At 39.1% G+C, this 27181-nt stretch overlaps 1 protein-coding gene across 1 annotated transcript in view; it reads right to left on the bottom strand.

The window, feature by feature from the left end:
* LOC112987095 (ankyrin repeat domain-containing protein 31) overlaps window positions 1-26517 on the bottom strand; it is a 62849-nt gene extending 36332 nt beyond the window's left edge. Inside the window, exons 1-13 of the mRNA XM_064501377.1 lie at window positions 26364-26517; window positions 25449-25504; window positions 25039-25121; window positions 21708-21754; window positions 21055-21149; window positions 19955-19995; window positions 14435-15097; window positions 11195-11466; window positions 10740-10870; window positions 7926-8105; window positions 5126-5268; window positions 2890-3040; window positions 800-861 (exon numbers count right to left, since the gene is read on the bottom strand). Coding sequence (XP_064357447.1) covers window positions 800-861; window positions 2890-3040; window positions 5126-5268; window positions 7926-8105; window positions 10740-10870; window positions 11195-11466; window positions 14435-15097; window positions 19955-19995; window positions 21055-21149; window positions 21708-21754; window positions 25039-25121; window positions 25449-25504; window positions 26364-26467 — 2028 coding nt within the window. The 5' untranslated portion in view covers window positions 26468-26517. The remainder of the gene's footprint in view (window positions 1-799; window positions 862-2889; window positions 3041-5125; window positions 5269-7925; window positions 8106-10739; window positions 10871-11194; window positions 11467-14434; window positions 15098-19954; window positions 19996-21054; window positions 21150-21707; window positions 21755-25038; window positions 25122-25448; window positions 25505-26363) is intronic.
* Between the last annotated feature and the right edge of the window lie 664 nt (window positions 26518-27181).

A 27181-nucleotide genomic window follows, 5' to 3' on the forward strand; every position in this document is an offset into this window, starting at 1 on the left:
TTCTAAGGACACTGTAGGTCATACCACTGTGAGTAACAGGGACATTTATCATAATCACATAATACTTTAGCAAGCAAGAAAAAAGCATCTGTGTGCAGCATTATGTGTTTCAGGTATTACCAGTTATCAGTGTTCCAAGTGGAGAAAATGGGAGAAAGAGAATATGGCTTTAAACTCTGTGAATGCCAAAAGCTGCTGTGCTGCGTACAAACAAGGTACAACCAAGCAACTAACCATGGTGCCTCGCCTTCCTGTGAATTATCAGCTTCCACACCTCAATGAGGTCTCACAGCAGACCTGTGCAACCCCTGTGCAAGGCAGAGGCTCCCTTACCCTTTCCTATAGAAATCCACCACAAACAACCTATCGCACACAGGCAAGAAGCAGTTATTCTACCAGTACAGTCCAGGCAACAGCTCACAACTTTAGTCAGGTTTCTGCAAGTACAAGGAGGCACCAATGTTACATGCCAGTTGTAAATTATCTCTGCAGCACTTCCAAAAGCTCAACAGGAACCACTGCCCAGGAGAGGCAGCTGACTGCCTCTGTCTTGCATCTTCATGAGGCTGCAGCTATATGAGTAGGCATCAGCAACTCTTTGCCTAAGAATTCGCACAACGTTGAGTATCCCCTTGCTTCAGTCCCTGCTGGGTGGGTATTAAGCATTTCGTATATTATGTGCTATTTTTGAAACGCATTTCAGAAATACTCTTCTGCTTTAGTTTACTGAAGACTCCTAACAAGCCCATAACAGTTCACCATCAAATTAACATCAGGGGGATTCCCTGTAAGGATGTACCTGGTGCAGGTTTGTATCATCTAAACTTTGAGCACTTAACATACTCTCAGCATCCTCTCCAGCTGAAAAGAAAATGAAAGACAGAAAGAAATCAGTATTGACAAAGGACCAAAATTTTTTGCTGTATACATATTGGATCTTGTTTCCAGAATCTTGTGTGAACAGTACCTACCACACAAAGCTACCAGGAAAAAATAGCAAGCCCTAGGGGTTTTATTACAATACAGAACATATAAACATATAAAATACATATTAAAATCTTGGGGCTTGATCTCATTGTAGAGGGATCTTGCACAAACAAGGAGAGGAGGGAGCAGTATATGACTTCATGCTTCCAAATTCTTCAGAAGATTAGTGACCTGGGCACTTCTTTTTGAAATTTAGAGTAGCTGCTACATTTGTCTAGTTTGTAATAGGCTTCCCTGATCCCAGGGAGACTTTTCTGAAGCCTGCAATAGGTGAAACAATAACCTAGCTTATATCTTTCCCTGTATAGCATACCTGGGCAGGGAAAGGAACAGAGTAGTTACAAGCCAAGTCATCACTAAGAAAATAGGCAGGGATATTCCCCAGTATCATTTTAGTGCCTTATTGGTGGTTTTCTTTAGCCTCCCAGCTACTCTCTTTTTGTGCTGACCAAAATGGAATAAAAAGAGCAGAGCAACTACCAAGATCAGACCCTAGATCTTAATATATTTAATCCACGTAAGTCTATGCATTTAGTTCTGGCCAATGTGTTCTTAAATCTATACTAGCCCCACCATATACTGCAAAAATCTGGCTCTTCGCCCTTGTTATTTTGTACCACAACATGAACCCTAACCCCAGCTCTAAGCCTAGCCCAGCAATCCACACTGGAGCCAGCCTTAAATTTAACAGGCATTTCACAGTATGGCAACTCTTCCTCTGCCACTTCTGGGAATCCTACATGCCAGATGTTAACTCTAGCCCTAGGATTGATCTTAGTTCAGTGGGCCCTGCCAGTCCTCATCCTAAATCAAGCCAAATGGCCTAGCTGTCAAGCACTGAGTAGGCCAAATCCTAATCCAAACCATAACCTTGAACATAGTTTTAGCCCTCCAAGCTCTGTCAAGCTCAGACTTCAGAAAATCTAGCTGACCCTTGGCAGCTGCAGCCCTAACCTCTAGTCATGGGATCTCCCAGGTACAGCCCTAACCTCTAGTCACAAGATCTCCCAGGTACGGCAGCCTCTGACAGGCTAACACTGATGTTAACCTTGATTCCAGTCACATCTGAAGCCAGAAATTGCTGCCAACTCCTTACAGCCTTGACTCTAAACTTATCCTGGGAACTCCTTCCAGAGTTAACCATACCACAACCCACACAGGCTCATCAGTGTTCGATAGATCTAATTCTAACTCTAATTAAGGCTTCTTGGTAGCCTTGTGGCACGTCTGTACCAGCCCAGCCCCCTGACCAAGCAGCCTCTTCTCAATCTTCTTCTCAGCTTAGCTTATAACACTGTACGAGATCCAACTCTAACTTAAATGTTTGCTCACCTACCCCTTGTAAACTCAGCCTTTACCTTAGTTCAGCTAAGGTAACACTACCCCTAAACTGTAGCTTAACCATAGCCCCAGCCCTAGCATCAGAAGTTAAGGATAAAGCTTAAGCCGTTAAGGTTTAACAGCTCCTAAGATCTAGACCTAATCCTAGCCAAATGTCCTTGGCAAGCTCCATTTTTTAACTTAATCTGATAGTTCCTTCTAAATCCAGCCTCTATGCCAGTTTAGAGCCAAATCCTATCCTTAGCTCTAAGCCACACCATAGTCATAGCTCAGCAAGTCCTGCCATGCCCCATCTTACATTTAAATAGGCAATACCTGTTGTGCTTCCATCTTTGTCTCAAATTTAAAGGTAGCTCTAGCCAAAGAAAAAGCTGGACACCACTGTCTTATATGCTTTGCCAACGTGCACAAATTGTGCTGGTTAAGGAGTGCTCACTGGAACTCAGGCATCAGACAGTGAAAACCATGGAATTTATTAGTTGTAATTAAGGAATAGTGAAACAGACTTTTTGAAATTCTCCATTTAATAGTGATGAATATGCCAGAAGAGTTCATTCCTACCTGATATCTCTTCTGAACCTCTTCTGGATTTTGCTACATAGCTTGTAAGTAGTTTCCTCATAGACTGGTCAGAAGCTTCTTCTAATGCACATCTTCCCATCTCATCTTTTAATAAAGGATCAGCTCCATACCAAAGTAATAACTCTGCCAACTAGAAAAATAGGTTTTTCGGATTGTTTCTCTTCTAACAGTATTTTCCATACTCCTTCCTTATACAGGCTTCTCTCTGATATACTCAACAACATAAACTACTATAAAGAAATCTAAGGCCTGCCCCAAATAATCCCTCTCTATACCAATTAATACATCCCAAGCATTCCCCTAGATGCATCATTCTCCTAACATCTTATTATTCTCATTTTTATAAACTGGTTCCAGTGATTAACATGATGCCAGTCTTAAGCCAAGGTCTCAAAAAATATAGGCTATTTCATCTTCCGTAAGTTCTTAACTGGTGGAAAATAACCAGCAATTTTAGGGTATGAGTCAGCTTACCTATCTAAGATGCCTACTTTAGGAAAAAATAAATTGTGCTCTAGGTGTGCCTATTTCTTTCTTGCAACTACAAATGCACATTTGGTCAGATGAAACCCACCCAGAGGGTCTTATTGACGTTATGATTTCTTTACAAAATGTAAAGTCTAACCTGTTTTATTCAAAAAGATGATTACTTTAGCAAAATGTTTCATCTACCTTTGTAGAATACTTTAAGTCATGGAAAATTTAAAATCTGATGATTTCCTTTCTGAGGCCAATCCTGCCATTTTATTCCTACACTACAGCGGTTTTACTTGTACCTCTGCCTTTCTCTCTCTTCAGCATCTACTACCATGTCAGACTGGGCTTGATTCACATCCTTCACCCTGCATTAAAAATCCCTCATTATTTCTAACCAGCCTGTCACTGACAGGATCACTAATGAAGTTCTTTTTCCATTCATACATTCTCCTAACAGCAGAGCAAATAAGAAAGTGTTCGATACACAGCAAAAACCCCCTTGGGCTTCACAAGTTGTCCTGTATCTGCAGATTCTTTGAAGTAGGAATGTTGAGAACTCTTCTTCCCTAATGAGATCTTTAGCTACACATCACACTTGTATGCACTCCCCCTTACTTGCACTATTAGAAAGTTTCATAGTCTTTCATATACTTACCACTTCCGTGAAACAAGAAAGTAATTTTGCCATATTGCAGGCAAGGAAAGGGATAAAACAGTCAAAAAGTGTGTTTCCAATCTATAACATAACTACACCCTGCAGAGAACATAGCAATGAAAGAAACAACTCCAAGTATCAAAAGTCATATTACTGAATCACTATGATGCTTTGCCTCGGCTAATCAGAAGCAACAAAAAAGTAACTCCAGCAGACCACTGCAGCGATACAACCGTACTTCTCCCAAGCAAACGTAGCCCCACCCTGCAGTACCATTCCCTATGGATGTAGAAGCTCACATAACTCTTAACACAGCTTGTGTTGAATGATGTTGATGTTCCCCAAGTGAGAGAATAGTGTTTTTCCAACATTGTTCAAGTTGCTAACCTCTGAAAATTATTTACGGAGATGCAGAGCCCTGCATGTCTAACCATGGACTTAGGTACTTTCACAGATCTCTTAGAAATATTTCATGAACCCTCAAGAGCCTGCACTCCACAAGCCAAAAACAGTGAAGAAAAGAGAAATCAAGCTCAGGTTTCTCAAGTCTCAGAGAAAACATTAACCATAATTCCACCCTTGCTCTTTGCTCCAGGGAGACTTGGGGAGAAACCATAATTAACCATAATTCCACCCTTGCTCTTTGCTCCAGGGAGACTTGGGGAGAAACAGATCAAGTCTTACCTCAACTGGGAAATTGAGAGAGAGCAAACGTTTACACATTCACTAAAACATGAAAAAAAATTATTAAAACTCCTGAAAACTGCTCAGGTCATATAATGATTCTGGAAACTGAATATAAAATAAGTGAAATAACTAATATTAAACAGTAGTAACCTATTCCTCTGTATATCAGCCATTGTCCCTAACAGTTAGAAAGACAATTAATATCTTCTGCTATTGGACAAATCTTGTAAAGTGTGTGATGGTCTTAACAGAAGTTGGGCAGAAAGGACTTAAGAATCTCTTAAATCTATTCTTAATATGAAAAGATCAGCCCACATGTAATAACACTGTATGCCTTTCTGGAACAAGAAGAACTTGTATATCTAAACCATAATTTGTGTTCAAATTGGAATATACCTCATAATGACCTTCTTTAACTGCATCTTGTAATGGTGTTATTTGTTCACCTCCTCTAGCATTAACATCAGCTCCTGCTTTCAAAAGCTCGTTTGCTATCCCATAAAGGCCTTCCACACTTGCTTCATGTAGTGCAGTCCAGCCTATGAAAGAGGAAAACAGGCAACTAAAACCTGTATTTCACATTTGGATAAAATACTTTGTAAAATTAACCAAAGAGACGATCTAAAAGTGCCAGCAGGATTTCAGAGATACACAAAATGCTAAAAATTGTTGGATGTTACAGTAAGTTGTATGAAGAAATGTGTACTAAAAGCTACAAGGGTTGGGAGATCTCATTCTTTTGCCAAAATTTGCACTTCCTGAAGAATCAGGTGCTGTTATAACAATATTGATTTTAGACTTGATAGTTCTGTTGTGAGTGGAATAATTTTTATTCTCTTCTTTCACACCTTAGTAATTTCTTCCTGAATAAAATGTATATGCTCTTTTAAGCGCAAGATAATTTTTCATGATGTCCTTTTAACTACTAGGCTATGGTGAAGAGGGTAAGAACGGAGGAAACAAATACCTGGAGCTACGTATATGGCAACATGCTTCTATCTTATCAACGCATATTGGCAATTAAAAACAGTAGGGCAGCATCTTCAAAAAAAAGGCTTTTAAGACTATCCAAAAATGGTTGACGTTTCCAAAGAAAGCAATGAAAAATCCTTACTGAAATTCCATATCCATTCCCAGCTCTATGGAATAAACTAAGATATCATCCTTATGAACCCCAGAATGATTCTACTCCATGAAGGTGGTACTGAGGAAAAATAAAAGGTGGGCTGTAAGCCTATACTGTCTAATGCTGACAGTGCTTCAATATGAATACTTTTAACAGCATCATCTATAGAATATTTTACTTGTATTTTATAGCGCCTTACAGCTATTTCATTAATAAACTCTAGTAACTTCACATTTTGGAACAAAAGCCTGAAATCTGGTAAGGAGAGGGGAAAGAAGTTTCACTTGGGTGAAGATGCCTATTTCTCTCCCATTAGATATTATCCCGTACCCGATACAATAATGAGCCTCTGAAAAACTGCAGCGAGCACATGTTTAATAGATAATCATTAGAGTTTAGCAACATGATTCTCCAAAGACTCTGTACATGCTGCAGACTGAGAAGCAGAATTTTCTTTGCAACTACTTTTTCAGCTCCCTCCAGACACTCTGAATCAATACTCAAGCGGAGAGCATGGAGATTCTCTCTCCATAACCCTTGTACTGATACCCAGGCAGTGAGAAGAAGAAGAAGAAAAAAAAATCAAACAAACAGGAATTCAGTAAGATACTGAAGTAGAGCACTGAAGCAGATGAAAAGAAAAAGAGTAGTGTAAGATATGGATAATTATTGGTGGAGGGCATTAAAGAAAGACACAGGGCACAGGGACAGTATATAACAATTTGAGTAGTAATTCCCAGCCCATGAGATAAAAGCACATTTCAGAATGGCACAGATCTAGCAACTCTACTTCTTTCTGATTACATCTCCCTCACTAGAAAAGAAAGAAGGAGGTTCAGGTCAGCCTCTCATCTCTTCAAGGAGTTCAGTTAAAGCACGTTTTATGCAGTTGTGCGCCTTTCACACCAAAAGATAGCAGCCAGAATCTGAGGGAATGAAGAAATAACAGCCCAGCAAAAGACGCAAAGGGAGAAAAAGGAAGCAGCAGTGAGGCCAAAATCTGGAAGCACTGCACTTCAGAGCACTTCCCCACAAAGCCTGCAGCTGAACCCATGATACCAACATTTCTCTGTTGTCAGCAGATGGCTTTGAAACCCACAAACAAAATCTTTTTCTCATTTACCTCTAGTACTCTGAGAGTCACTCTGCTAGCTCAGACAACAAAGTCCTAAGTTATAAAGTCTGAATCCTGCTGCTGACCCAATCTGTAGGTCAGTATGTTCCAGAAGACAAAGTTTCTAACTTAATTTTGGTCTGTTATACTCATGCACTATGCAATAACTAACTGCACATGTTTTTTTTTCGTTCCCACAGAACAGCCGTGAAGTCTTTAGCCACCGAGTGAGACAGACATGTTCTAGGAATGAATCAAGGTTTTCCACCAAATGAGGCAGCTGAGACAACCAATTGATACTTCAGGGAAAGGTACTGTCTTTGCCACAGAGTATCATATATGAAGCTGGATACGGTCAATTGTTTAAACGAAAATGTTCACAGGTGGCCATTGCTTGTCACTCATTTTCTGTGCCCAAGATAAAACAAAAATGAAAAATATCAAGCACCCACAAATTAACTCAATCAAAGTAGTTCTAAGCTATGAAGCTATGACTTTCTTTAAGATAAAAGTGGCAAAATCAAAGCCTCTGAAAAATTAACCTGGAAAATATAATTCTTGGAATCTCAAGTTGGCCACTGAAATGGACAAATGAAAAAAAATAATTCTGTGGAAAACAGTTCATTGATTGCATAATTAAGGAACTATATCTTGATGAGCATGCACAGGTTGTTGAATTAAGGCTAAGTAAGCTTAATTTCAGCATTTCTTCAGTTTTTGAGTACTTGTTTTTTCAGGAAAATTTTCTTTTCTAATATACTTTCATATATAGGGTCTATAAATTTTCTCATGAACAGTTACCAAGTTAAACCAATAGAAATTTAATAATCTACTGACTAGTCAAAAAACTGTAGTATCCCTCATTGCACAAATTTGTAATTTGCACATTTATTACTTTTATCTGGATACTTGTTTTGAAAATAGTAGGTTATATTTTAACTACAATTGCAACTTACCAGCATAATCCTGAGCATTTACATTTGCACCACATTTTATTATATTACATACAAGGTCCATATCTTCATCAGCAACAGCTTTATGCAGTAAGGTCTCACCAAAAATATTCTTCCTATTGATTCTTGACAGTGGAATGGGGAAAATAAGATTTACGGAATTCCTAATGGAGGCTTCTTGTCCTGAAAAATAATTTAAAAGTTCTGTTGAACAGAAAAATACCCTTCCTCTCTTACTGTGGCTTTAGTTGGCATTTCACTTAGTGAACAAGCTTTCTGAAGAAAAAATGTTCATTCAGTTTAATGGAAATGAATATATCGAAAGAGATGTTACCAATTAAATAATAATCCCTTTCAAAAAAATATGCATTTTACCATGAATTCCATAACAAAAATCCAACTGAATTTCAGCACAGAAGAATAAGACTTTTAAAAATGTTTTACGTTTAGGCTTTTTGGTTTTTAATGACACTTTTTCAAAGTGCATTTTTTTCAACTGGTTGATAAAATTGCTGTTGTAGGTTACAATTCATTACAAGATGAGCATTTCAATAGCTATTCAGTTATTTATTAATTTCTCTTAAAACCATATTTATCAGCAATTCTTTTGTACTCATTTATGTTTTAAAGCCTGCCATATGAGCAAAGAGGATTTACACCAGGATAGTGAACGAGATAAGCTCCCTCAGACTACCTTACCCCTTTGCTTCACCAGCAGCTCAGTTATTTGTGTAATGAGGAAAAAGTGAACAGTTGGGACAAAAACCTCGCTAGCTATCCCACTGAAAATTATCCCTGCTTGGGCATCAGAGGCCTAAATATAAAAAATATAACAAATATTATTTATTAGTTTATTATGTTACAAAACAAATTCTATCTCCCACTATGCAGCCATTACAGTTTTCAGCTTTAGTGAACTGACATCTGCTACATAGATAAACGGTCCCATACTTTACCAGCAGAGTACCATCCAGCATGTCTTCATACTATGGAGAAGAGCATCTGTACTACTGCCTCTTCTAGAAAAGAGGGAGGGAGGGAGGGAAGGATGGTTTGCAGGAATGAACAATGTATGGCCCAGGCAGTGTTGATCTACCAGTTAAAAACCTTGGGTTCAGAGGGACAAGAGGCTATATCCACTGCTCTTCTCCACAATCAGCAGTAGCAGATGTAGAGCTCACTGGCCCTAAAACTCTACCCAGGTGGCAGGAATAGACATTTTGTTTGAAGCATTATATTAAAAACACATAATTCTATTAGAGGTGGAACTCACAAAGCCTCACATCTCTACTGCTTTGTACATCGTGATGGACTGTGAGCTCAGACTAAATCATTCCCAGCCTTAACTGTTTGATCCCGTGTAGCTTTTTGGAAACCAGATGGTATGGATTTACCTAGCACCTTCCCAGCTGAGCACATGGAGAGTCTTTCTCTGCTACCTGTCTAATCTTGCAAGACCTTAGTCACCCATGATACTACAGTCCCCGGTCAAAGCTGGTTGAAATCAGCCAAGCAGTTCAGGAAGGACAAAACCATATACACACAATAGAACAAGGGGCAGTTTTATCTTACACTTAATTCAATTTAACTAGACATTGTAACTTCAAGAGGACTTATTCCCTGTTACGTCTACCCTGCCTTCCCTGCATCAGATGCAGCAATCGTGCAAAACAAGCAGTGCTTGCTGATCCAAACAAACTTTTGTGGGGCTCTTTTTTAGGTGAACTATCAAGCTAAGCTGACTCTCAGTCTCTGGATTACTAGATCTGATGCAAAATGGTGGTAACCTTGCTAGATTTGATTAACATGAAGCTACCTCTACAGGCTCACTTTCTATAGAAATCAGGCCAAAAACACCAACGGCTTGTTTTTCAAGTGGAAATTACTAAGTCAATTTGAAATACAAGACTGGTTAGTCATCCAACCTTAAATCTCATAAAAATGGTGCTTCCACTGGAAATAATGAAAATCCTGTAAGAGAGAAGGGTTGCTAAATGGTAGTAGAATTATTCATATTTTATAAAGTCTGTAACATAGCTGTTACTGTTCAAATACTTCCAAACTTTGTAAATTGTTTAAATGATTGTAGGTGCACTGATAAAGCCAAACAGAATGGGCTTAAAGAAAAAACCTTTTAAGATTCTTCTCTTAAGGAAAGGCTGGCTCTGGAGTGAGCACATAAGTGAATTCTGTATTCTCCCACACACTTCCTGGGTGAGCCAGAGAATTTCTTTGCTTGCCAGTTCATCTTTAAAGGACGAAAAATAGCAAACTTTTTCTCTGACAAAGCATGTTGGAAGGAAGAATACTTCAAAGAGTGCTTAGTGACTGTGGTAGTGAAAGCTCTACATTTAAAACAGACAGAATAACAACAGGCATTTAAAATAGAATAATCTGCTTTGTATAGGTCAATTCTTTAGGATGGCATTGCCTTCAAAAAGATGTTGCACGAAGAATACTAGATTACAGAATCAAGATCTACATCTTCACTCTCTGTGGATACATTTTTACTTTTGCTTTTCAGAATACACCGTAAATCTTTCCTATATAGTATAATGTGATAAAAATTGCATCCTGAAAATTTTCTCACAATTCATAATGAGTTTATGTATACAAGTCAACTGTTACATTGCTAATGAGTATAAACAAGTGAAGGAAATTGTGTAAATTAATTTTAATTATAACAATGAAATTTTACAGCATCTTTTTAAAATAAATACATGCCACTATATTGGAAAGGCTATGAATTATATTTGACTCAGAACACTTGCTCAAAAAAAAAATTATATGATAAATAAATATCAGAGAACAGCTTACTAATTTTCTTTTTGATTCTTTTGCTTCTCCTTGTCTGCTCGGCTTTTCTATTCCCATTCAGAGTCATCAGGCCTTGACATACGTTGGTTTCTAGATCCTGCTTGTCTTTAGAAGTAGACTTCTGAATTTTTCTGACAAGAGATTTGGTTTAGAATCAACAAAAATATTATCTTCTATATACAGTGAATCAAGGTTTATAGTAGAGCTAAAAATGTAAATATATTTAATTTGAAAATGACATTTATAATAGCATGTATGTATATTTGCTAACTTTGGTAGTATGAAAAGAAGGTAAATTGAGGCAGAAACCGACTCTCAGATCTGTAAGTAAAATGTTAAAACCTTTATATTCTGATCATTTAAAATCATTAACATGAGGAATGAGCGGTCTGCATCACACTTGTTACATTAATACAAAGAGGAATTTAATAATATTATGCAGGATTTTGTCATACTCAAAATCCTTAGCTTTGTTTCTTGTTTTATTGCCATTGTGAGATATCCTCTGCCGAGTCTCTTGTAGCATTTGGCCACAACTGGAAACAAGATCTCTGCACTTTTTTGAGAAGGTCCCTCTTAACTGCATTGCTTTCCTTGATGTTGCTTTGGTAGTTTCTGCACACACGTCAGTCTCCACTGAACTTCCCTCCCCAGCGGGCTTTTCATGCAAGTTGGCACTCCAATAATCTGAAATTACTTCTTTCTCTCTCTGCTGATCACCCACAAGCTGTGACAAAAAAAGAAATACTACAAGTGACCAGTAAACAAACTATTAAAAGAACGGATGTATAAATATGAAGGGCTTAAGTACATTGTCTTATAAATTATGTATGTGCTCTCAATGGAAGAAAACACAGAGAATGGAGAGGTTACTTAAGTGATAACTGGAATTCTACAGATACCACAGACAAGTTTCCACAGAGAGAGGCATTCCTAAAGTAGTGCCACATCATGTGGCACTGGGAGAATTAGCCAAGGGAAGTAGGATACTCAGAATCAAAACACAAATAATAAATCTAGCCTAGCTGACAGTGAACAAAAGTTGTTATCTGAAAGTTGTTTAGTTGGACATGTGAAATGACTTAACATCCATTTTAGTTCCCTATGGACATGAGTTCCTGTCCTAAAAAATAAAGCGATGTTCAAGATGCCTTAAGCTAGCCCATTTTATTCCAGTCTTGCACAAGTCTAGAAATGTGCACAGGGTCAGGAACAGTGTTTTAACAGAGTTTCAGTAATTCCTAGCTGAGAAGTTATTTCTAAAAACATATGATCTTGATCCTTGAGCTATCGCTACCACAGAAAAGATTTATCTCACCTACCTGCAGCCATCTAAAAGTTAGTCATCTAGATGTCACCATGCATCCTGGTTCCCCCTACCATCCCTATCATCAGTGAAGAGGAATAGCCACTTTCAGAGACTGATTCATCTTGTCCTAAGGTGTGTTAAGGGGAGCATACCTAGATGCTTGTATATGTATACTAGATGCTTATCCTCTAAGTGAGAGGAATCCCATCCTAAGGATGAATTATCACAGGGTAGTTAACTTGAGTTACTCAAGTTAATTCTCTATTTTAGTCAACTGAATGTGAACATGTTGTTGAGTATCACTCAAGTTGCTGTAATGGCCTGGATGCACATTAGCTTATTACTCACTTGAGTAGTGCTGAACGCTCTTAGAACACACCCTCAGTACACATGCAACATGGCCATGACTGCTCTACAAATTCTTTTGCAGTGATACAGGAAAACTTGCCAGTGCTTCCTTGGGACATGGACGGAAATGGAGGATTCACTGGGTTTTTTTAATTGACATATTCAGCAGAGAAGCTCCTGAAGGGGTGAACTGCATCCCTAGAAGTGGTCCCTCCTGGTCAAGACACGATGTGCATTAACTTCGCAGTTGCAGGAAACCAAACATTTCAGTGTACAAAACTATCAATCTAGTACTCTCCATGATTGCTATAGGAGGAGGAGAAGAGAAAGCAGAGAAAACATTTCAAAGGGAAAAAAGCTATATGCTTTATAAGGCACCATATATTACAATAGATGGCCTATATAGCGTCATGGTTGCATCTACAGGACAATACAGGTTCTGCTCTTTGGGGTACCTGTTTCACCATTCAGAATAAGGACACTGTGAAGAAGCAAGGATGAGGAAAGACCAGGGAGAGCAATGTAGTGTCAGAACACAACAATTATGAATAAATTAACCTGGAGTTTTTCCTCATTAAATTGCCTCCATACCTTCTGCATTCAGTAAGATATCTGCATTCAGTAAGATATCTGCATTCAGTAAGATATCAAAAAGCTAAAATAAATTATTAATCAAAAAGAGATTATGGATCCACATTCCCAAAGGACCCTGACTTACAACCTTAACTGCAACATTGAGTAAATCTATATATAAAGATCCACAATCTGTGCTACAAATTTCAGAAATCTACACTTCACTGAAACAAGCTTTACAAGTTGCTATGGTTCTGAGAGAACAAGCTTAGAGAGCTTTCAGCACCCTGAAATTAGCTACCTTTGCAGCACATTTTATTACACGTTGTGATATTCAGTTAATGTAACTAAAAAAAGACTGAATTAATTGATATTCTTTGGCTGCTTTATGCCATTCTGTGGAAGAAAAGCGGCTGTAAAACCACCTTAACTAGCTATAGTGGTTTATTGCTGATTTGCAGCAACAGATTATGCAGAGATGAAGCAGAGCAGAGGATCTGATTCCAGATTTACAAGGGATGTCTATTGCACTCCATAGCATAAACATGTAGGTCTTTCTCTTTCCTTCATGATAATCTCTTTCTGTTCAGTTTATAATGTTGCTTTCATGGCCCCCTCTAGATTTTTGCACTCATGTTGTTGAATTCAAATGACCTGTTGCAGATCATCTTTGCAGGACAAGACATATGTTGTGAATGGCACAGGATAAGAGACAAAACAGAAAGAAGGATCACAGCTTGTATCTGTACATACTAGCATCTTGAGGGGAGGACATAAACATAAAACTTTGTCTCAGTTTCTTCAGTAAGCCTCTCATAGGCAGAACTAAACATAGACACTCAACACGCCTAACCATATATGTAAAAGAATCCCCATAAGTAATCTTGCTAGTCTATAGGGAAGACATAGCTATAATTTCTTTTTTGAAACAATTGCAAAGCGTTCATACGCTACAAGTGATGGGAACTACAGAAGCAGAAAACTGCATACTATAGTATGGAAAAGTAAACAAAACAGGATAGGGTAGGAAACAGGTTGAAATCATCTGGTTTATGCCAGTGTGCTATAACAGCATATCAGAATAGTGTTTTGGCACTTTCTTTGGAGAAGATATGAGGCAAAGAAGATATACAGAGGGAACAGGAATTTTTAAAATTCCCCTGCTAATTGTAGCCATGGCAGTCACTGATTTAAAAACAAAAAAAACAAAAAAAAACCCCAAACCCAAAAAACTTTACTAGGATTTCCTATCCCAGCAAGCTCAGCCATGTTTATAAGAATATATCAAAACATAAAAACATTACTGGACTTTCAAAGCAAAATCAATGAAAAGATATTAATCATGTAAATTACTGATGCCAATTTGTTCTCTACTAAGACTTATATCTCCAAATATTTTGACTATTCTATAAAATATTCTAAGATATACATAACTTTTCAAGTACTAATTAACCTGCATATGTACTTGCTCATTCGTTGTCCTCTGCAAGTTAGATCCTGCTATAGCTTTTATTTCTTCCACCTGAACTGTAGGGAGCTGAGGCTCAAATGTATCTGTTATTTGCGTACAGTCATCATCTAGCTGGGGAATACTGGGTTCTGAATTTAACTGCTCTTCCTCAGTGCTAAGCTGCCTCTTGTTTGGCACTTCAGGAGTGACAGGCTGTACTACAGAGCCTGACAAGGAGTTCAGAGCTGTCACAAGCTCAACCGGCAGGGCATCGCTCCTCTCATCTGCTAATGTATCAATGGATAAGGCAGGACCCTGGCACTCTAACATGTCATGCAATTGGTTTATCATTTTAGGACTCTCTGAATCACTGAGAGGTTTCAACAAATCACTGATTTCAAATTCACCCATCACTATTCTCTGTTCAGAGACTGCTTCCATGAAAATCTTCCCTAAGGACGTCAATGAGAGATCGGTATCATTATTAAGGGAATATTCTTTTACTGTGTTATCTGTGTCAGTAACAGTCACACTCATTCTCTGGCAATCTTCCAAAACATGCGGAAATATATCTTGCGGTGTCTGTTCTTTTGGAACCACTATTAGCTCCTCCAGAAATGCATCTAGACACAGGCTTGTTTCTGGAGAGAGATCTTCATCACTTAATTTCCATGAAATCTAAACGTAAAAAACGTTTACAAAAAAGGAATGGAACAATTCTTTCTAAAAAGCACATAATCAACATTCACTTTACAAATCATCAATAAACATATATTTTATTCATAGTTTTTGAATACAGTGAACTGCAAGAACCCTAGGCCTTTGCTAAGAATTCACAAAATTTCTTAATAAGGGTTAGACTGGAGCATCAGTTTCAAAAGCAGAGCACTTCAGCTGTTGATTTCCCTTGCAGTGAAAAAATCACAAACAAGACAGACAAAATGTATTATAAAGTCAAAGATATTATGCTATTGCCAATGACCTGAAGTGTTAAAAGGCATTAAAAATTTTTGTCATCCAGAAACAATGGAAGTGGACTTACTCACAACACAATATAAAAAGCAGTTTTAGTAAAACACAATATACTCTTTCAGTTTTGTTTATGTGTTGGTGTGGATTCCAAGGTATGAAGCAATTGTGCCTCATAAATTTCAGTCTAAAATCTTTGGAGTATCTTTGGGGGCTGCATGTCTGAGTTTCCATACCGAGAACAGAAGCACAAAACCATAACTGTTCTTGGAAAAGTAAAACTTCTGCTGTTTTTCTAATCACTTTGATCTGCTTTCCAAGAGATTCACCCACTTTTATACCAATTAATATCTTTTTCTTCCCTTTTTTTTTAATCCGTGTTTCAAACGCTTCTGCAGGAGAAAATCAGATGCCCAGCAAGCCTAAAAATCTTTCTCTATATAATGTGTGTGTATGTAACAGCGATGTTGCTTAAGAGAATCTTAAAGAGATTTTCTTTCAATACATTTTTAGACTTTTGCTGCCAGCAAGTGGCAATATTGTGCAGTGCAAGCATTCTTCAACACAGCAGGTAACCACTTTTGATAAAGCTCACACACAACAAAACAAAAAGGGCAGAAACCTAATGATGTTGACTCACATTCAGTTTGTAAGCCGTTATAAATCCCTGACCCTTTGTTGAAAAAATATTCCCTAGTCAGCTGTTTCCCATCTTGTACTGGTGCAGCGAATTGTTCCTTTTCCAGTACTGAATACTTTTTACTTTGCTATATTGAATTACAGTTTATTTTTAGATCACTTTTCCAATTTGTACAGACTTTAAAGGACTGAGAAAAAACACACTGGCATAAGCTTTCTGTATTGAAGAACTGTGGTGTAAGTGACATGTATATGTCTATTACAAATTATAAACTTACTACAAAAAAGGCTTGGTGCACCTTTTGAAAAGCAGGTGAAACAAATATTTATGTTAATGGAGAAGGATCATGCAGGCACAAATGGCTAATTCTGCAAGATGCTAAGCACCCAAATGCTGGATGAAATCTAACACTCAGTGTGACTGGTGTTCATAAAAACACCATCTAGCTCTAGCACTCCAATTTCCACTAGTAAAATCCTGTGGGACTAGATCTACAAATTAAATTCTACAGAACACAATAAAGTCCAAGCTTTCCTTCTCCAAAACCCCTATTCAGCTGTCAGTGATCGATGAAGGCACTTAGAGCCCCAATGCTTAAGGTGCCTGTGCCTCTAATTGTCTGTTGAATAGGAAAGGAGAGCTGCTGAAGGAGAAGCAGGGCTGAGCAGCTGCAAACTGAACTGAAGCATCAGCAGGATTCTGAAACAGTTTCTCACTTATGGGCCCCCATCTGGTACATGTGGTCTGAACACATATACTGGATCAAGCCTCACTCAGAAGAGGAGCAGGATTCCCCCTCAGTCAACAGCTCAGTGCTAAAACACCTGCATGATTCAGGTCCATGCTCCAGCAGCAGGGCTATGCTTCAGACAACTCATTTCAAGAGGGTATTCCTAGCTAAGAATACCAGAGAAAAAAAGTATCTTTTTCACATTAGATATCCGATTCTCTTCAGGGTTTGAATGCCATCCATCTCCTGTTAACTATTTTAGGCAGTCCACTCATCAGCAACACAGCATCTGTGAATCTCACGTGCGAGCATGTTCACACTACTTGGAAAGCCTTGCTTCAAATCCCACTATCCTCACATTTCGATTACTCGCAGTACAAACCCAAACCAAGGTGCTCCTTAACAGGCACAGGCACAAGCCATGCTGGCCCTCTAGCATCAGCCCAGCATCTCTCATCTCCCCATGTTTGCCAGGAAGCATACAATGGGTATCAGCTGAGCATGGCTACAATCAACTCCAGCCTCAGCTGACGAAGAAACTCTCACAGCAGAAAAAGGAAGGACTGTGGAGTCAAGCACAGATCTCATCTAAAAGACCCTGTGGACATAAAAGCTGTCGGTTAATAAGCTCACTAGCCCAAATGCCTAGGTCTCAAAGCACTAGGATTTCTACACATATAGTATGTCACTAAATATTTTCAGGAGCAGAGCTACAAAACTGACATGTCCAATGACTCACTGCTGACTGTTAAGGGGTCTGTCCTGCCCTTCCTTCAAGTCAGTACATGGAAGCCTGCAATGGCTATTGCAGCACCTGCATCTTGGCAGTGTCAAGATTAGCCAATATGCAAAAACTATAATTCATCATAGCAATTAATTCCAACTTTCTTACTCCAGGTTCCTAAAATATCCTCTCTGAGGATCTTCTCAAGGCAGCTGATTTGCCTGTTCTCCAGGGGTTATTAATCACAGCTAATCTCTGTTTTCAAGACATTCAGACTTTGTTCCACTTAACCAATTCTGCACAATGGGAATGTTATATTTTATAAATTTGGTATTGTAGTTATATATTTTTCAAAAAAAAAAAAAGAATAGATTGGGGGATTTAGGATTTTGTGTGTATGTGTGTTTATTTTAAAATAAGGTATACTGGATCATGTAATGCTATCTGCTACAAGATAACATAAAATTTGCTATGCTGCTCTCAATATTTTCTTTGGTGAATTTTAGCAGGTTCATTTTTTTCCCCAGCATTAACCTTACTACCTTACTCAAGCTCCTTGAGAAGAAAAAAGTAAAATTGATATATGGAATTCTAACTTCTTTTATAGGTACAAACCTATGGCAGTAAGCAAAACATGCATAATGCTATAGACTCTCCTTTATGTAGATTAATTCAGCAGATAATTACTCTGTATATCCTGAGAAATCTGCTCCACACTGGAACATCAGAGTGGAAACACTGGAACTGGTACCCTGCTGTAAGCTAATAGGAGCTATCCTAAGAAGCTGCAGATGGCAGCAACAATTACATGTACTCAGTAAGACGATCTCCTTTCTCTAGGACCCCTGCAGCTGATCTCAGCAACGTTGTAGAAATTCTCACAACTGTACATGACATTGCAACGGGAGGTGGTAATGGCAGTCCCTTTTGCTGCAGAAACAGCAACAGAGCAAATTCCAATGAGAGCTGCTTTGTCCAGCAACAATGGACCTGAAATTAGTGAGCTGGGCAGGGACAAATTGAGACCAAAATCAAAAACCACAAAGATGGCATTGTGGCTCACAGCATCAGAGGAATGAGATAACAACGCAGAGGTAGCAGAGCAGCTGTAAGTAGCATCATGGCTGCAAACAACAGCATAGAGACAGATGATACCGAGGCAAAGGCCAAGAACCCTCCATGAAATGCTGCTCTGCTGCCTGGAGATAGATTTGTTCAAGTCTCTCTCTGGTGCTTGGACTTCACTAACTTCAAACCATGAGTGCTGGAAGGAAATAGGGGAGAGGGGAAATGGAGCATCAAAGGAACATTTGGTCACTGGCTGTTTATATCAGTGGTTGCAGAACCTTCAATTCCTGCTCAAGATATTTCTGGGCTGGATGTTTTACTTATTGATACATTGTTGATTTTTTGTTACTATCTTTTCTGAAAGCTGTGGGGGATTCCCTCTCTCCTCCATCATTTTCTTTATGTACAAAGGCAATATGTGCAAGCAGATCATTACTAAAATAATTACTAAAATAATCAGTATTCTTTGTCAGTTATATTCATAACATTCAGGTTGTATTAGGCCTATGTAAATTAGCATCCTTCCATTTGCCTTTAACTATGCATTTCCACACCGTCTCTTGCACTCTACTGGCAGTTATCTAATTTTCTGGTAAACTGGCTTGAAAAAGTGATCTGGCAGAAAGCTAACCCAACTAAAAAAAGTGAACAGTGTCTGACGATCAGTTCCCCAAAACCTGCTTCACACTTGGACTCAGACAAACCCAAATGAAGCAGCAGAAACACATGACAAGGAAAATGGGCAGTACCATGCAACAGCCAATTAGATAGGCTTACACTGTGGTGGAATCACTCTGGAATCAAAACCACTGAGAAAGAAGCTGACATATGGGGGGAAAGGTAGCTCTGAAGCTATTCCATCCCTTTTATGTCATCAGCAGTACAACTCATCACTCATAAGCAGCTTTAGGACTAGCAAAGAGAAGAAACAGAGACTGGTACCATCTATTTTTGGCCACAAGTGAGTCATCATTCACAAACAGAAGGCAGTTACAGATACTCTGCTCCTCCTCAAAGACCTTCCTAATGTCTCTCCCATAATTTTCATTGGTGGGAAACATGCTGCCATCTGCATCTTCTTAGGAAAGTTCCCATTAGCTTAAGGCATAGCCCCTATGGATTCTGTCTCGCAACAATAACTGTCATATTTCTTCATTATTGTACCTTTCCTACACTTTTGTCCGATAAGCTTAATAACTGTGGTTCCTACCCAAAGAACAGAAAGCTGAATTAGGCCTAGGTGAAACAAGATAAAAACTAACCTGATGTGCTCAGTGTAGGTTTTGACAGCTACACATCTGCTTTTTAAAATGTCAGAACCTATTGTTTTTCAGTAAGATATTCTCCAATGCTAATGCAATCAAATGAAATTTTACATGCATTCAGTTGTAAAAATACACTAACCTTTTCCTCTGTATCTTTCAGAAATCCAACCACTTTGATATCTAAATCTAGGACAGTAAACAAATATTTCAGTTGCACTATCACTGAATTTCACTTTCGAAAGTTCTCATCTTCTCTAATAAAATGGCCCCTTCTTCCTGATTAATGCTAAAGTTTCAAGCATTCTTAAAGACGACTGCATTCAAGTTCTCTGACAGGAACTGACAACAAGTTTTCTATGTATGCTCTATTAATCACCAAATTGTATTCTAGAGTTATTTTGTCACATTTCTTCTTAGCTGTGGTTTAGAGCCCTGTGTTTCCAAAGACTATCATGCAATTGGAACTACTACTCATTTCAGAGGGTGAGGACTGTTCCCTGCTCTCTGTAATTACAATGCAATCAGACAATACAGCTGAGCCAACCTAATAATTTACAAAATGGGCTCAAATGGGCTGGTCCCACACCTCCTGCTCCCATCACCCCATTCTGATATTCATCTGACTCCCTGGGAAACTGATTTGATGCAGTAAGCTGGCAGAAAACTGACCAGAAAAAAAAGTGAATTATCTACTGGGACAGCAGAAATTTGTTCAAACAGGGAGCAAGCAAAACAGATGAGGCAGCAGTGCACTGCTGGGAGCAGAGATGAATGGAAGCACAATTGAAGTAGCAGCAGGTCATTATATCACAGCCAGATTTGGGAAAGGACTGGCAGAAGTTTTTCTTCTCTTAAGAATGTCTTTGATTCTTGGGAATGTCAGTAAGAAGCATGTGGGGATCCTCAACAACTGTTACTCACATCCATGCTTACCTTACACATCCATAAGGCACTTGGGTACCACATGGCCTGTAACTTTTACCAGAAAATTCCACAGCAAAGAAACAATTTTAAGTTGGCACCACTACCTTGGGAAAGCAGTTATTATTTCAGACAATTCTAACAGAATAGTTGCAAAAACATAACTTGTATCCCAAGGCAACTATGAAAACTAAACAACTGTTGTAAAGGCCACATATAGTGAGATTCCAAATAAACCTATGGGGATACTCATCTTCAGCTTCTCATATGATTCTGCTAGTTAGAGCAACTTTCAGTTTTGTATAAAATAAAACATACCTACAGAATTATTTTGCTGTCCCTCTGCTGCAGCATTCAGAGAAAAACCAGGCTCAGAAATATTTCCAGAAAGTGAGGGACAGTTTATCCAACCCCTAGGATTAAATAATATAATAAAAAGATTCAGAAAGAACTGCAATCTGGTCAGCTTGTCTTAAGAAAATTTTTACAGTAGTTAAGATTTATGAAGCTTTGTACTTAGATCAGAAGGACATACAACAACTAAGACTTACAGATTTCCTAAGTTGAGCTAGCCATGCTTTTTTTTTTTAATTACTTATTTCTGTACTTCCATTTTAAATTCACTTTCTACTGAAATCCTTCCATAGTTTCTTAGGCAAAGAGGTCTAATAAATCTCTCTGTTACAACTGTTGCCTAACAATTTTCCCTGAGTAGTCTACTGTCATTGCTGTTGCTTATATTCTTACACCATTAAAGGTGATATCATCAATAAGAACAAATACAGAAACAGTTTAACCCATACTGGACACCGAACTATCTCTGGCATAAACACACATCCTTTTCTAAGCAAGCAAGAAAACCGCTTCACAGTAGAGCACTGGAAATAAAAGAGGATTCAAACAGGGCTATAAGGGAATTGTTTAATTATAGTATGGCTGAATGGAATGCGTGTGTGGTGTATTATACTCACTGCAGTAGAGACTGAGATTGGTCAGATGCATTCGTCTCCTGAGGTATCTGATTTGAAAAAAAATTTTAACAGCTTAGTAAAACAAAGTATTTCCCAAATTATTTTCTCAGAATTACTATGTGCTTTTCTTCTTCTTTCTGTAAGTGATTTCGGAAACTGAATTTTTAGACCAGATCTTTACATACCTTACTAATATGACACAAAAGCCATTCCAATTAAGTCCTTTTTTTAATTTGCCATATTTGCAAAAATGTTGGAAAATTAATCAAGTTTATGAAAGACCAAACTTATCCAATACGAAAACACACCTACATAATTAAGATATGATTGCTTTAAGCTTCAGCTGTTTTATACATCAAAAGACCAAAATACAGGTTAGTTTTATTTCAGCTCCCAATTTGATCTTTTTAGTTATAATTCCCCCTTCCAATCAAACGATATGGGGTGCTGCTCCAAAGATCATTTAATACACACTCCTGAGGAAAGAGGGAGATCCCTTCCTCACATGTGGAAAAAGAAGCCTTTATGCAAAGTCTAAGGCAACCTAGGAATAATTGAGATGGGCAAGTGAGCTTCAGAATGGTTCTCTCCAGATGAGCTGAAGACTGAGGATTACAAGTAGACCATCAGCATACTGGCTGCGATATCAAACAAGCTATTGACATACAGTGGGAAACACGTGCAGGACTTTGAAAACATGGGCAAAGAATATCTTGGTGTGGACATGAAATGATGACTTACTTGCCTGCATGTTATTGTATAGCTAGTACACAATAACAACAACCATTTTAATACGATCTGAAGAACAGGTAGAAATTGTCCAGCAGAAATGACTGCTAAAAGGCTCCATGGAACAGAACAGATTATTTAGAAACAGCTTATGCAACAATTATTGACTGATGTAATTCCAAAATACAGCAATGGAATGGTTGGCAAGAAGTCACTGACTTTGCTAAATACACCCTTTGTACGAATCAGCATGGATATTTACACAGAACCTTATCCAGAGAAGACCAGCTGAGGTCAGGAGGATAGCAGTGGAACTAATAAATCTCTTTGCCTGGGTAATGCTGCTCAGAGAGACATTTAGAGCTCAATGGACCACATTTATATCTCAGGAGGAGGAGGAGATATGTACTCTGTTAAAAAATCAGGCTGTAAGGAAAATCAGTGTATCACTCATACCAACAGACTGGTTGAGAGGTTTTCTCAAGTCATAAAGGTTATAAAAATAGCATTTGTGGCCATCGACAGTAAGTACGGGGAACAGCCGTTTGCCCTGCTCTCTTGCTCCCTGTCATAAAATTCCTGCAAACCTCAACTGATTTTTCCCATTTAAGCATTTTTACAGTCAGCTACCTGAGGAGATTCTGGATGTGTTCCAAAAAAAGACCAAAGCTTTAAAGTTGTAAGTGCCACCCAATACCTTAAGAGCACTTAACCAAGCTGGGCAAGAAAAAAAAAGCCTGAAAAAGGCAAAGGCACAAGTTTACAATCACGAGGCCTACTTGAACAAACCATGGAATACAATATTAATGGAGACAACTTGACTGGCCAGTTAGAAGGGACCCGGAGGCTATAAAATCTGTCACTTGTATATATAAACAGATCTACCACATCTCTGGTGGAAGAAAAGCCTTATTGACATTCTTGTACGCGGCAGAATCAAAATTAGGCATCCACGTCCCAATCCCTCACAACCCACATCAAGCACAAAGCAGGCCAAGGCTCCTCAGAACAACTAGAACAGATGTCATGTTTTCTGAAAAAATTCACAGCCATTCTAGGCTTCATGATCCTCATGTCACATTACATCAAGACATCATATTCATGTAAGATCACTTCTGAGGGTGCAGCACAAGAGCAAGCCTCTGTGTAATCACATTCCATGTCAGCTCTCAAACTGGTTCAAGAGCCGCACTGTTGCAATCTAATTATGCCAGTATCTACTATAACAGGCCAATACATTTCTTCACAGCCTTCAGTAAGATTTAAATTTGATGACACCACACTATGGATGACCGAGCTGTCAATGGTATCATTTATAGCTCCGACAAAAATTAGTGAGAGTTACCCAAGCTATTTGGTGAAAAGTACAAGGGGACTCTATGCTTTTCTGACTTTCTTCTGGGGGAAAGGAGTATCATCTGTCTTGGATGTGGGAGAATTCCTTTGAGTTTACAGTGATGCAATCTTAATCACATTACAGACTGGTTATACTGGTGAGAGCCATGAAGCCAAAGACTCAGGTCTGTCAGCAGATGGCCAGATCAGCTGCTAGAGGAGAAAAGGAGAGAGCAAAGGGGCACTCTCCTCCTTCCCTCTGCCATCAGGAAGCTGTGATAAACTTCAATCAAGACAACCCTGGGACTTGCAAACAGTGAAACAAACTTCTGTAGAAAACTTTTCAAATAAAGGTATCCCCTTGAACTTTTTCACCATTTTTTACACTGCCAGTTGAACAAAATTTATCTGTAATTTTATAACCCTCTATGAAATTATTCATTCCATAGAAGAGTGTCTTTTTTAATGTAGCTTTTGTCATTTAGGAAGTGATTTAAGAATAATTCTTTAAAAAGCTCCTCTTGTACTAAAAAAAAGGATGTATACTTAGCGGTCCAAACTGGTGGATATGCAGTATTGTAGGTAGCAGAATAGTCACAGCTTTTAAAAGAAACTGAGTTAAAAAGTGGGAACCTGTTTGTTTCTAATTGTTGCCTGAGAATGACATAAGCAGGTGGAAAGCTGATTGCTCAGTAGAACAGAAAGTAATCTTATCGACTGGCTACAGACTGTGGCAAATATATCAAATGGTACCTAGCAGATTATGGAATTCAGAATTATCATAGGAGTAGAATAAGGACCCCATCATCATGCAAAGAGACATTTTATTCTGCATTTCAGATTACTCTCTGTTTCTTTTTCAAATAAACAATTCTCCAAAGATCAAATCACACCTAATTTTAGAATGAGTAACCAAGGGTGTATTCTGGCATCATTAATCCAGATGGTTATCTTTTACCTACTGAAGGAAACATATTACATAAAAATTACATATTACAAAAAAAGTTTGCACTCCAAGACATCTTCATCTTTGTCATAGACTCGTTCCTCAAATTCGAAAGCTCATGCCCTTATGAAATACCAGGGAAGAGACTTCAGTACATTCCTAGATGGAATGTGCTACACATCTGGCAACTGTCCTCCCACAAAATCCATTTCAGCAGTAAGCCACAGGGCTATTTTGTGCATAAAGAATGGGAGACCCAGTGATTATTAATTATTAGTAGCTATGTATGTGTAACAGAAGACTTACTATTTCTATACATACCAGATTTATCTGCTTTTCCTCCTTCAAAGTGTATGGACGATGACGAAGTTTATGAATAAAAGAGATCTCTGGAGAGGGGGCTCCTAGGAAAACAAAAAACAAACAAAAAAAGGATACCCCTATATATCTTTCATATACTTCCTAAGCCAGGCATTCTCAGTTATAATGTACAAGAAGAATGGAGAAATTAAGAGAAAACATATTTTTCAAATATTAAAAGTGTGCTGAAAAATGTTCTAGAATATTAGCTAAAAAATAAAGATTTCATAAGACATTACATTCTATTCATAAAGGTGAAAATTATTTTGTTTGAATACTTCATGCAGCATTTAAATATTATGGACTCAAGCAACATCCAGAGAAAAGTACATAGGAAAAACAACACAGACTTAAAAAGGAAATTCTCTTACCTTCATCAATTCTTACTTCAGTTGTTAAAGATACATCCTTATTAACAAAAGATAACCTTCGCAAAAAAAAAAAAAAAAATCCCTCAAACAGCTGTATCATCTTCTTTTCAATCCTGTAAACTCAAAGGACAGTTTAGGCCAGTGGAGGCCAACCTAACTTCCTTTGCCAGGACATCTGCCAAGCTCACGCCAAACAAGTACACCTCTAATACAAATGCCAATTTTAAAGCATCCCCAAACTGTGAAAATACACCTCATTTTGTTAATCAGTGAGAAAATCTCAAGTAGGGAAGTACATCGTTGCTTTACGCATACTCCGTCTATACTGAGGCACAAATATAGTGTGAATAAAAAGTGAAACTCCTGGGCAAATTCAATTCTCTGCAAGAACGCCGAAGAAAATATCAGGCGCACGCTGAAATGAAAACTGCAGAAAAATAACTGCATTAGCGGTGATCTTGTCTGCTGGTATTTTCTTTATTTTTATTTTCTCTGGCCAAGATTCTGCTATGCTTAGCTTCCACTGACTGAAATGTTAATCTATAGGGTCCAGTGGTGTAAACACACAGGCCCACAGGATGTATGCACAATCAGTGGGTCCATTTTCAGAGCGGGCAATTGTTAATTCTAGGAGCATACAAAAACACCCTAACAAAAAAAAAGGGAATAAACTAAAATACGTATTTGTGAAACAGCCTATTAATAATCGAAACCAGCTGTTCCACAAACGTCCCGCTGCGCAGGATTTCAGAGGCAGGAGGAGGCGGTGCTCCCGCGAGTCTAGGCTTTTGGAGGCGATGCGGGGGCGGCGGCCGCCGCCTCAGAGCGGCCCGGGAAGCGCGGCGCCCCTCAGCGCCACACCTGCCCTCACACACGGGCGCCGCACGCACGGCACGGACACGCAGCCCCCGTCACCTCCTGCTGTGGAGCTCCTCGCCCTCCACATCGCTCTCTATCACTGAGCCCTCCACGACTGTCTCGTCGCTATCGCTGTCCCAACTGCCATCCCGCTCCCCCATGGTGCCGTCGCCGCACTACCCTCAGGGCGCCGCCGCCGCCGCTGCCCGGCCCCGCCCCCAACGGCCCCCGCGGCGCGCGGGCTCCTCCCTGCCGGCCATCTTGTGGGCGCCGCTCCTCGCCCGTCGGGGTTGCCGGTCGCCAAGGGGGCGGCAGATATGTGTGAAGTGCTGCCTCTCAAACAGGCGCAAGGGTAGTGTGGCGGCCAAGAAGAAACCAAAGGAAGCTCTGCCTTTGGAGCCGTTGCGAAGGACTGTGTTTGCTGTGGATGATGGTTACCACCGCGTGGCTACCTCTGCCGTGTGGCGGGCCTGTGCTGCGCACATGCCTTCAGCAGGGCTTTGTGTGCCATGCACGTCCTGCAGAGCCGCTGAGCTGCCAACACACGCGTACCGAGCTTCTCATCCATCTGGCATTGCACCTTTTTCCTAATCTGTCCCCTGCGGAGGCCGCGTTGAAAGCGCTTTTGCTGCCCCGAGCACAATGCATGCTTCATGTGTCCGAGATTAGGAATGTGTTGGATATACCAAATTATTAGCTGCCAATATTTTTACAGTATTTGCAATAGTAGTCTTAGATCTAATGCTGCAGTGGGTCTTTTGATAATGCAGCACTGTTTTCACTGAAGACAGACCTGTTTTTCACCAGCTTCGCCTTCCACCTCTGCAGCTGCTGCGACAGTGCTGCCCCCATGGCCTCTTGCAGCATTCAGAGAT

This window comes from Dromaius novaehollandiae, chromosome Z, assembly GCF_036370855.1.
Source record: "Dromaius novaehollandiae isolate bDroNov1 chromosome Z, bDroNov1.hap1, whole genome shotgun sequence".
Classification (NCBI taxonomy): domain Eukaryota; kingdom Metazoa; phylum Chordata; class Aves; order Casuariiformes; family Dromaiidae; genus Dromaius; species Dromaius novaehollandiae.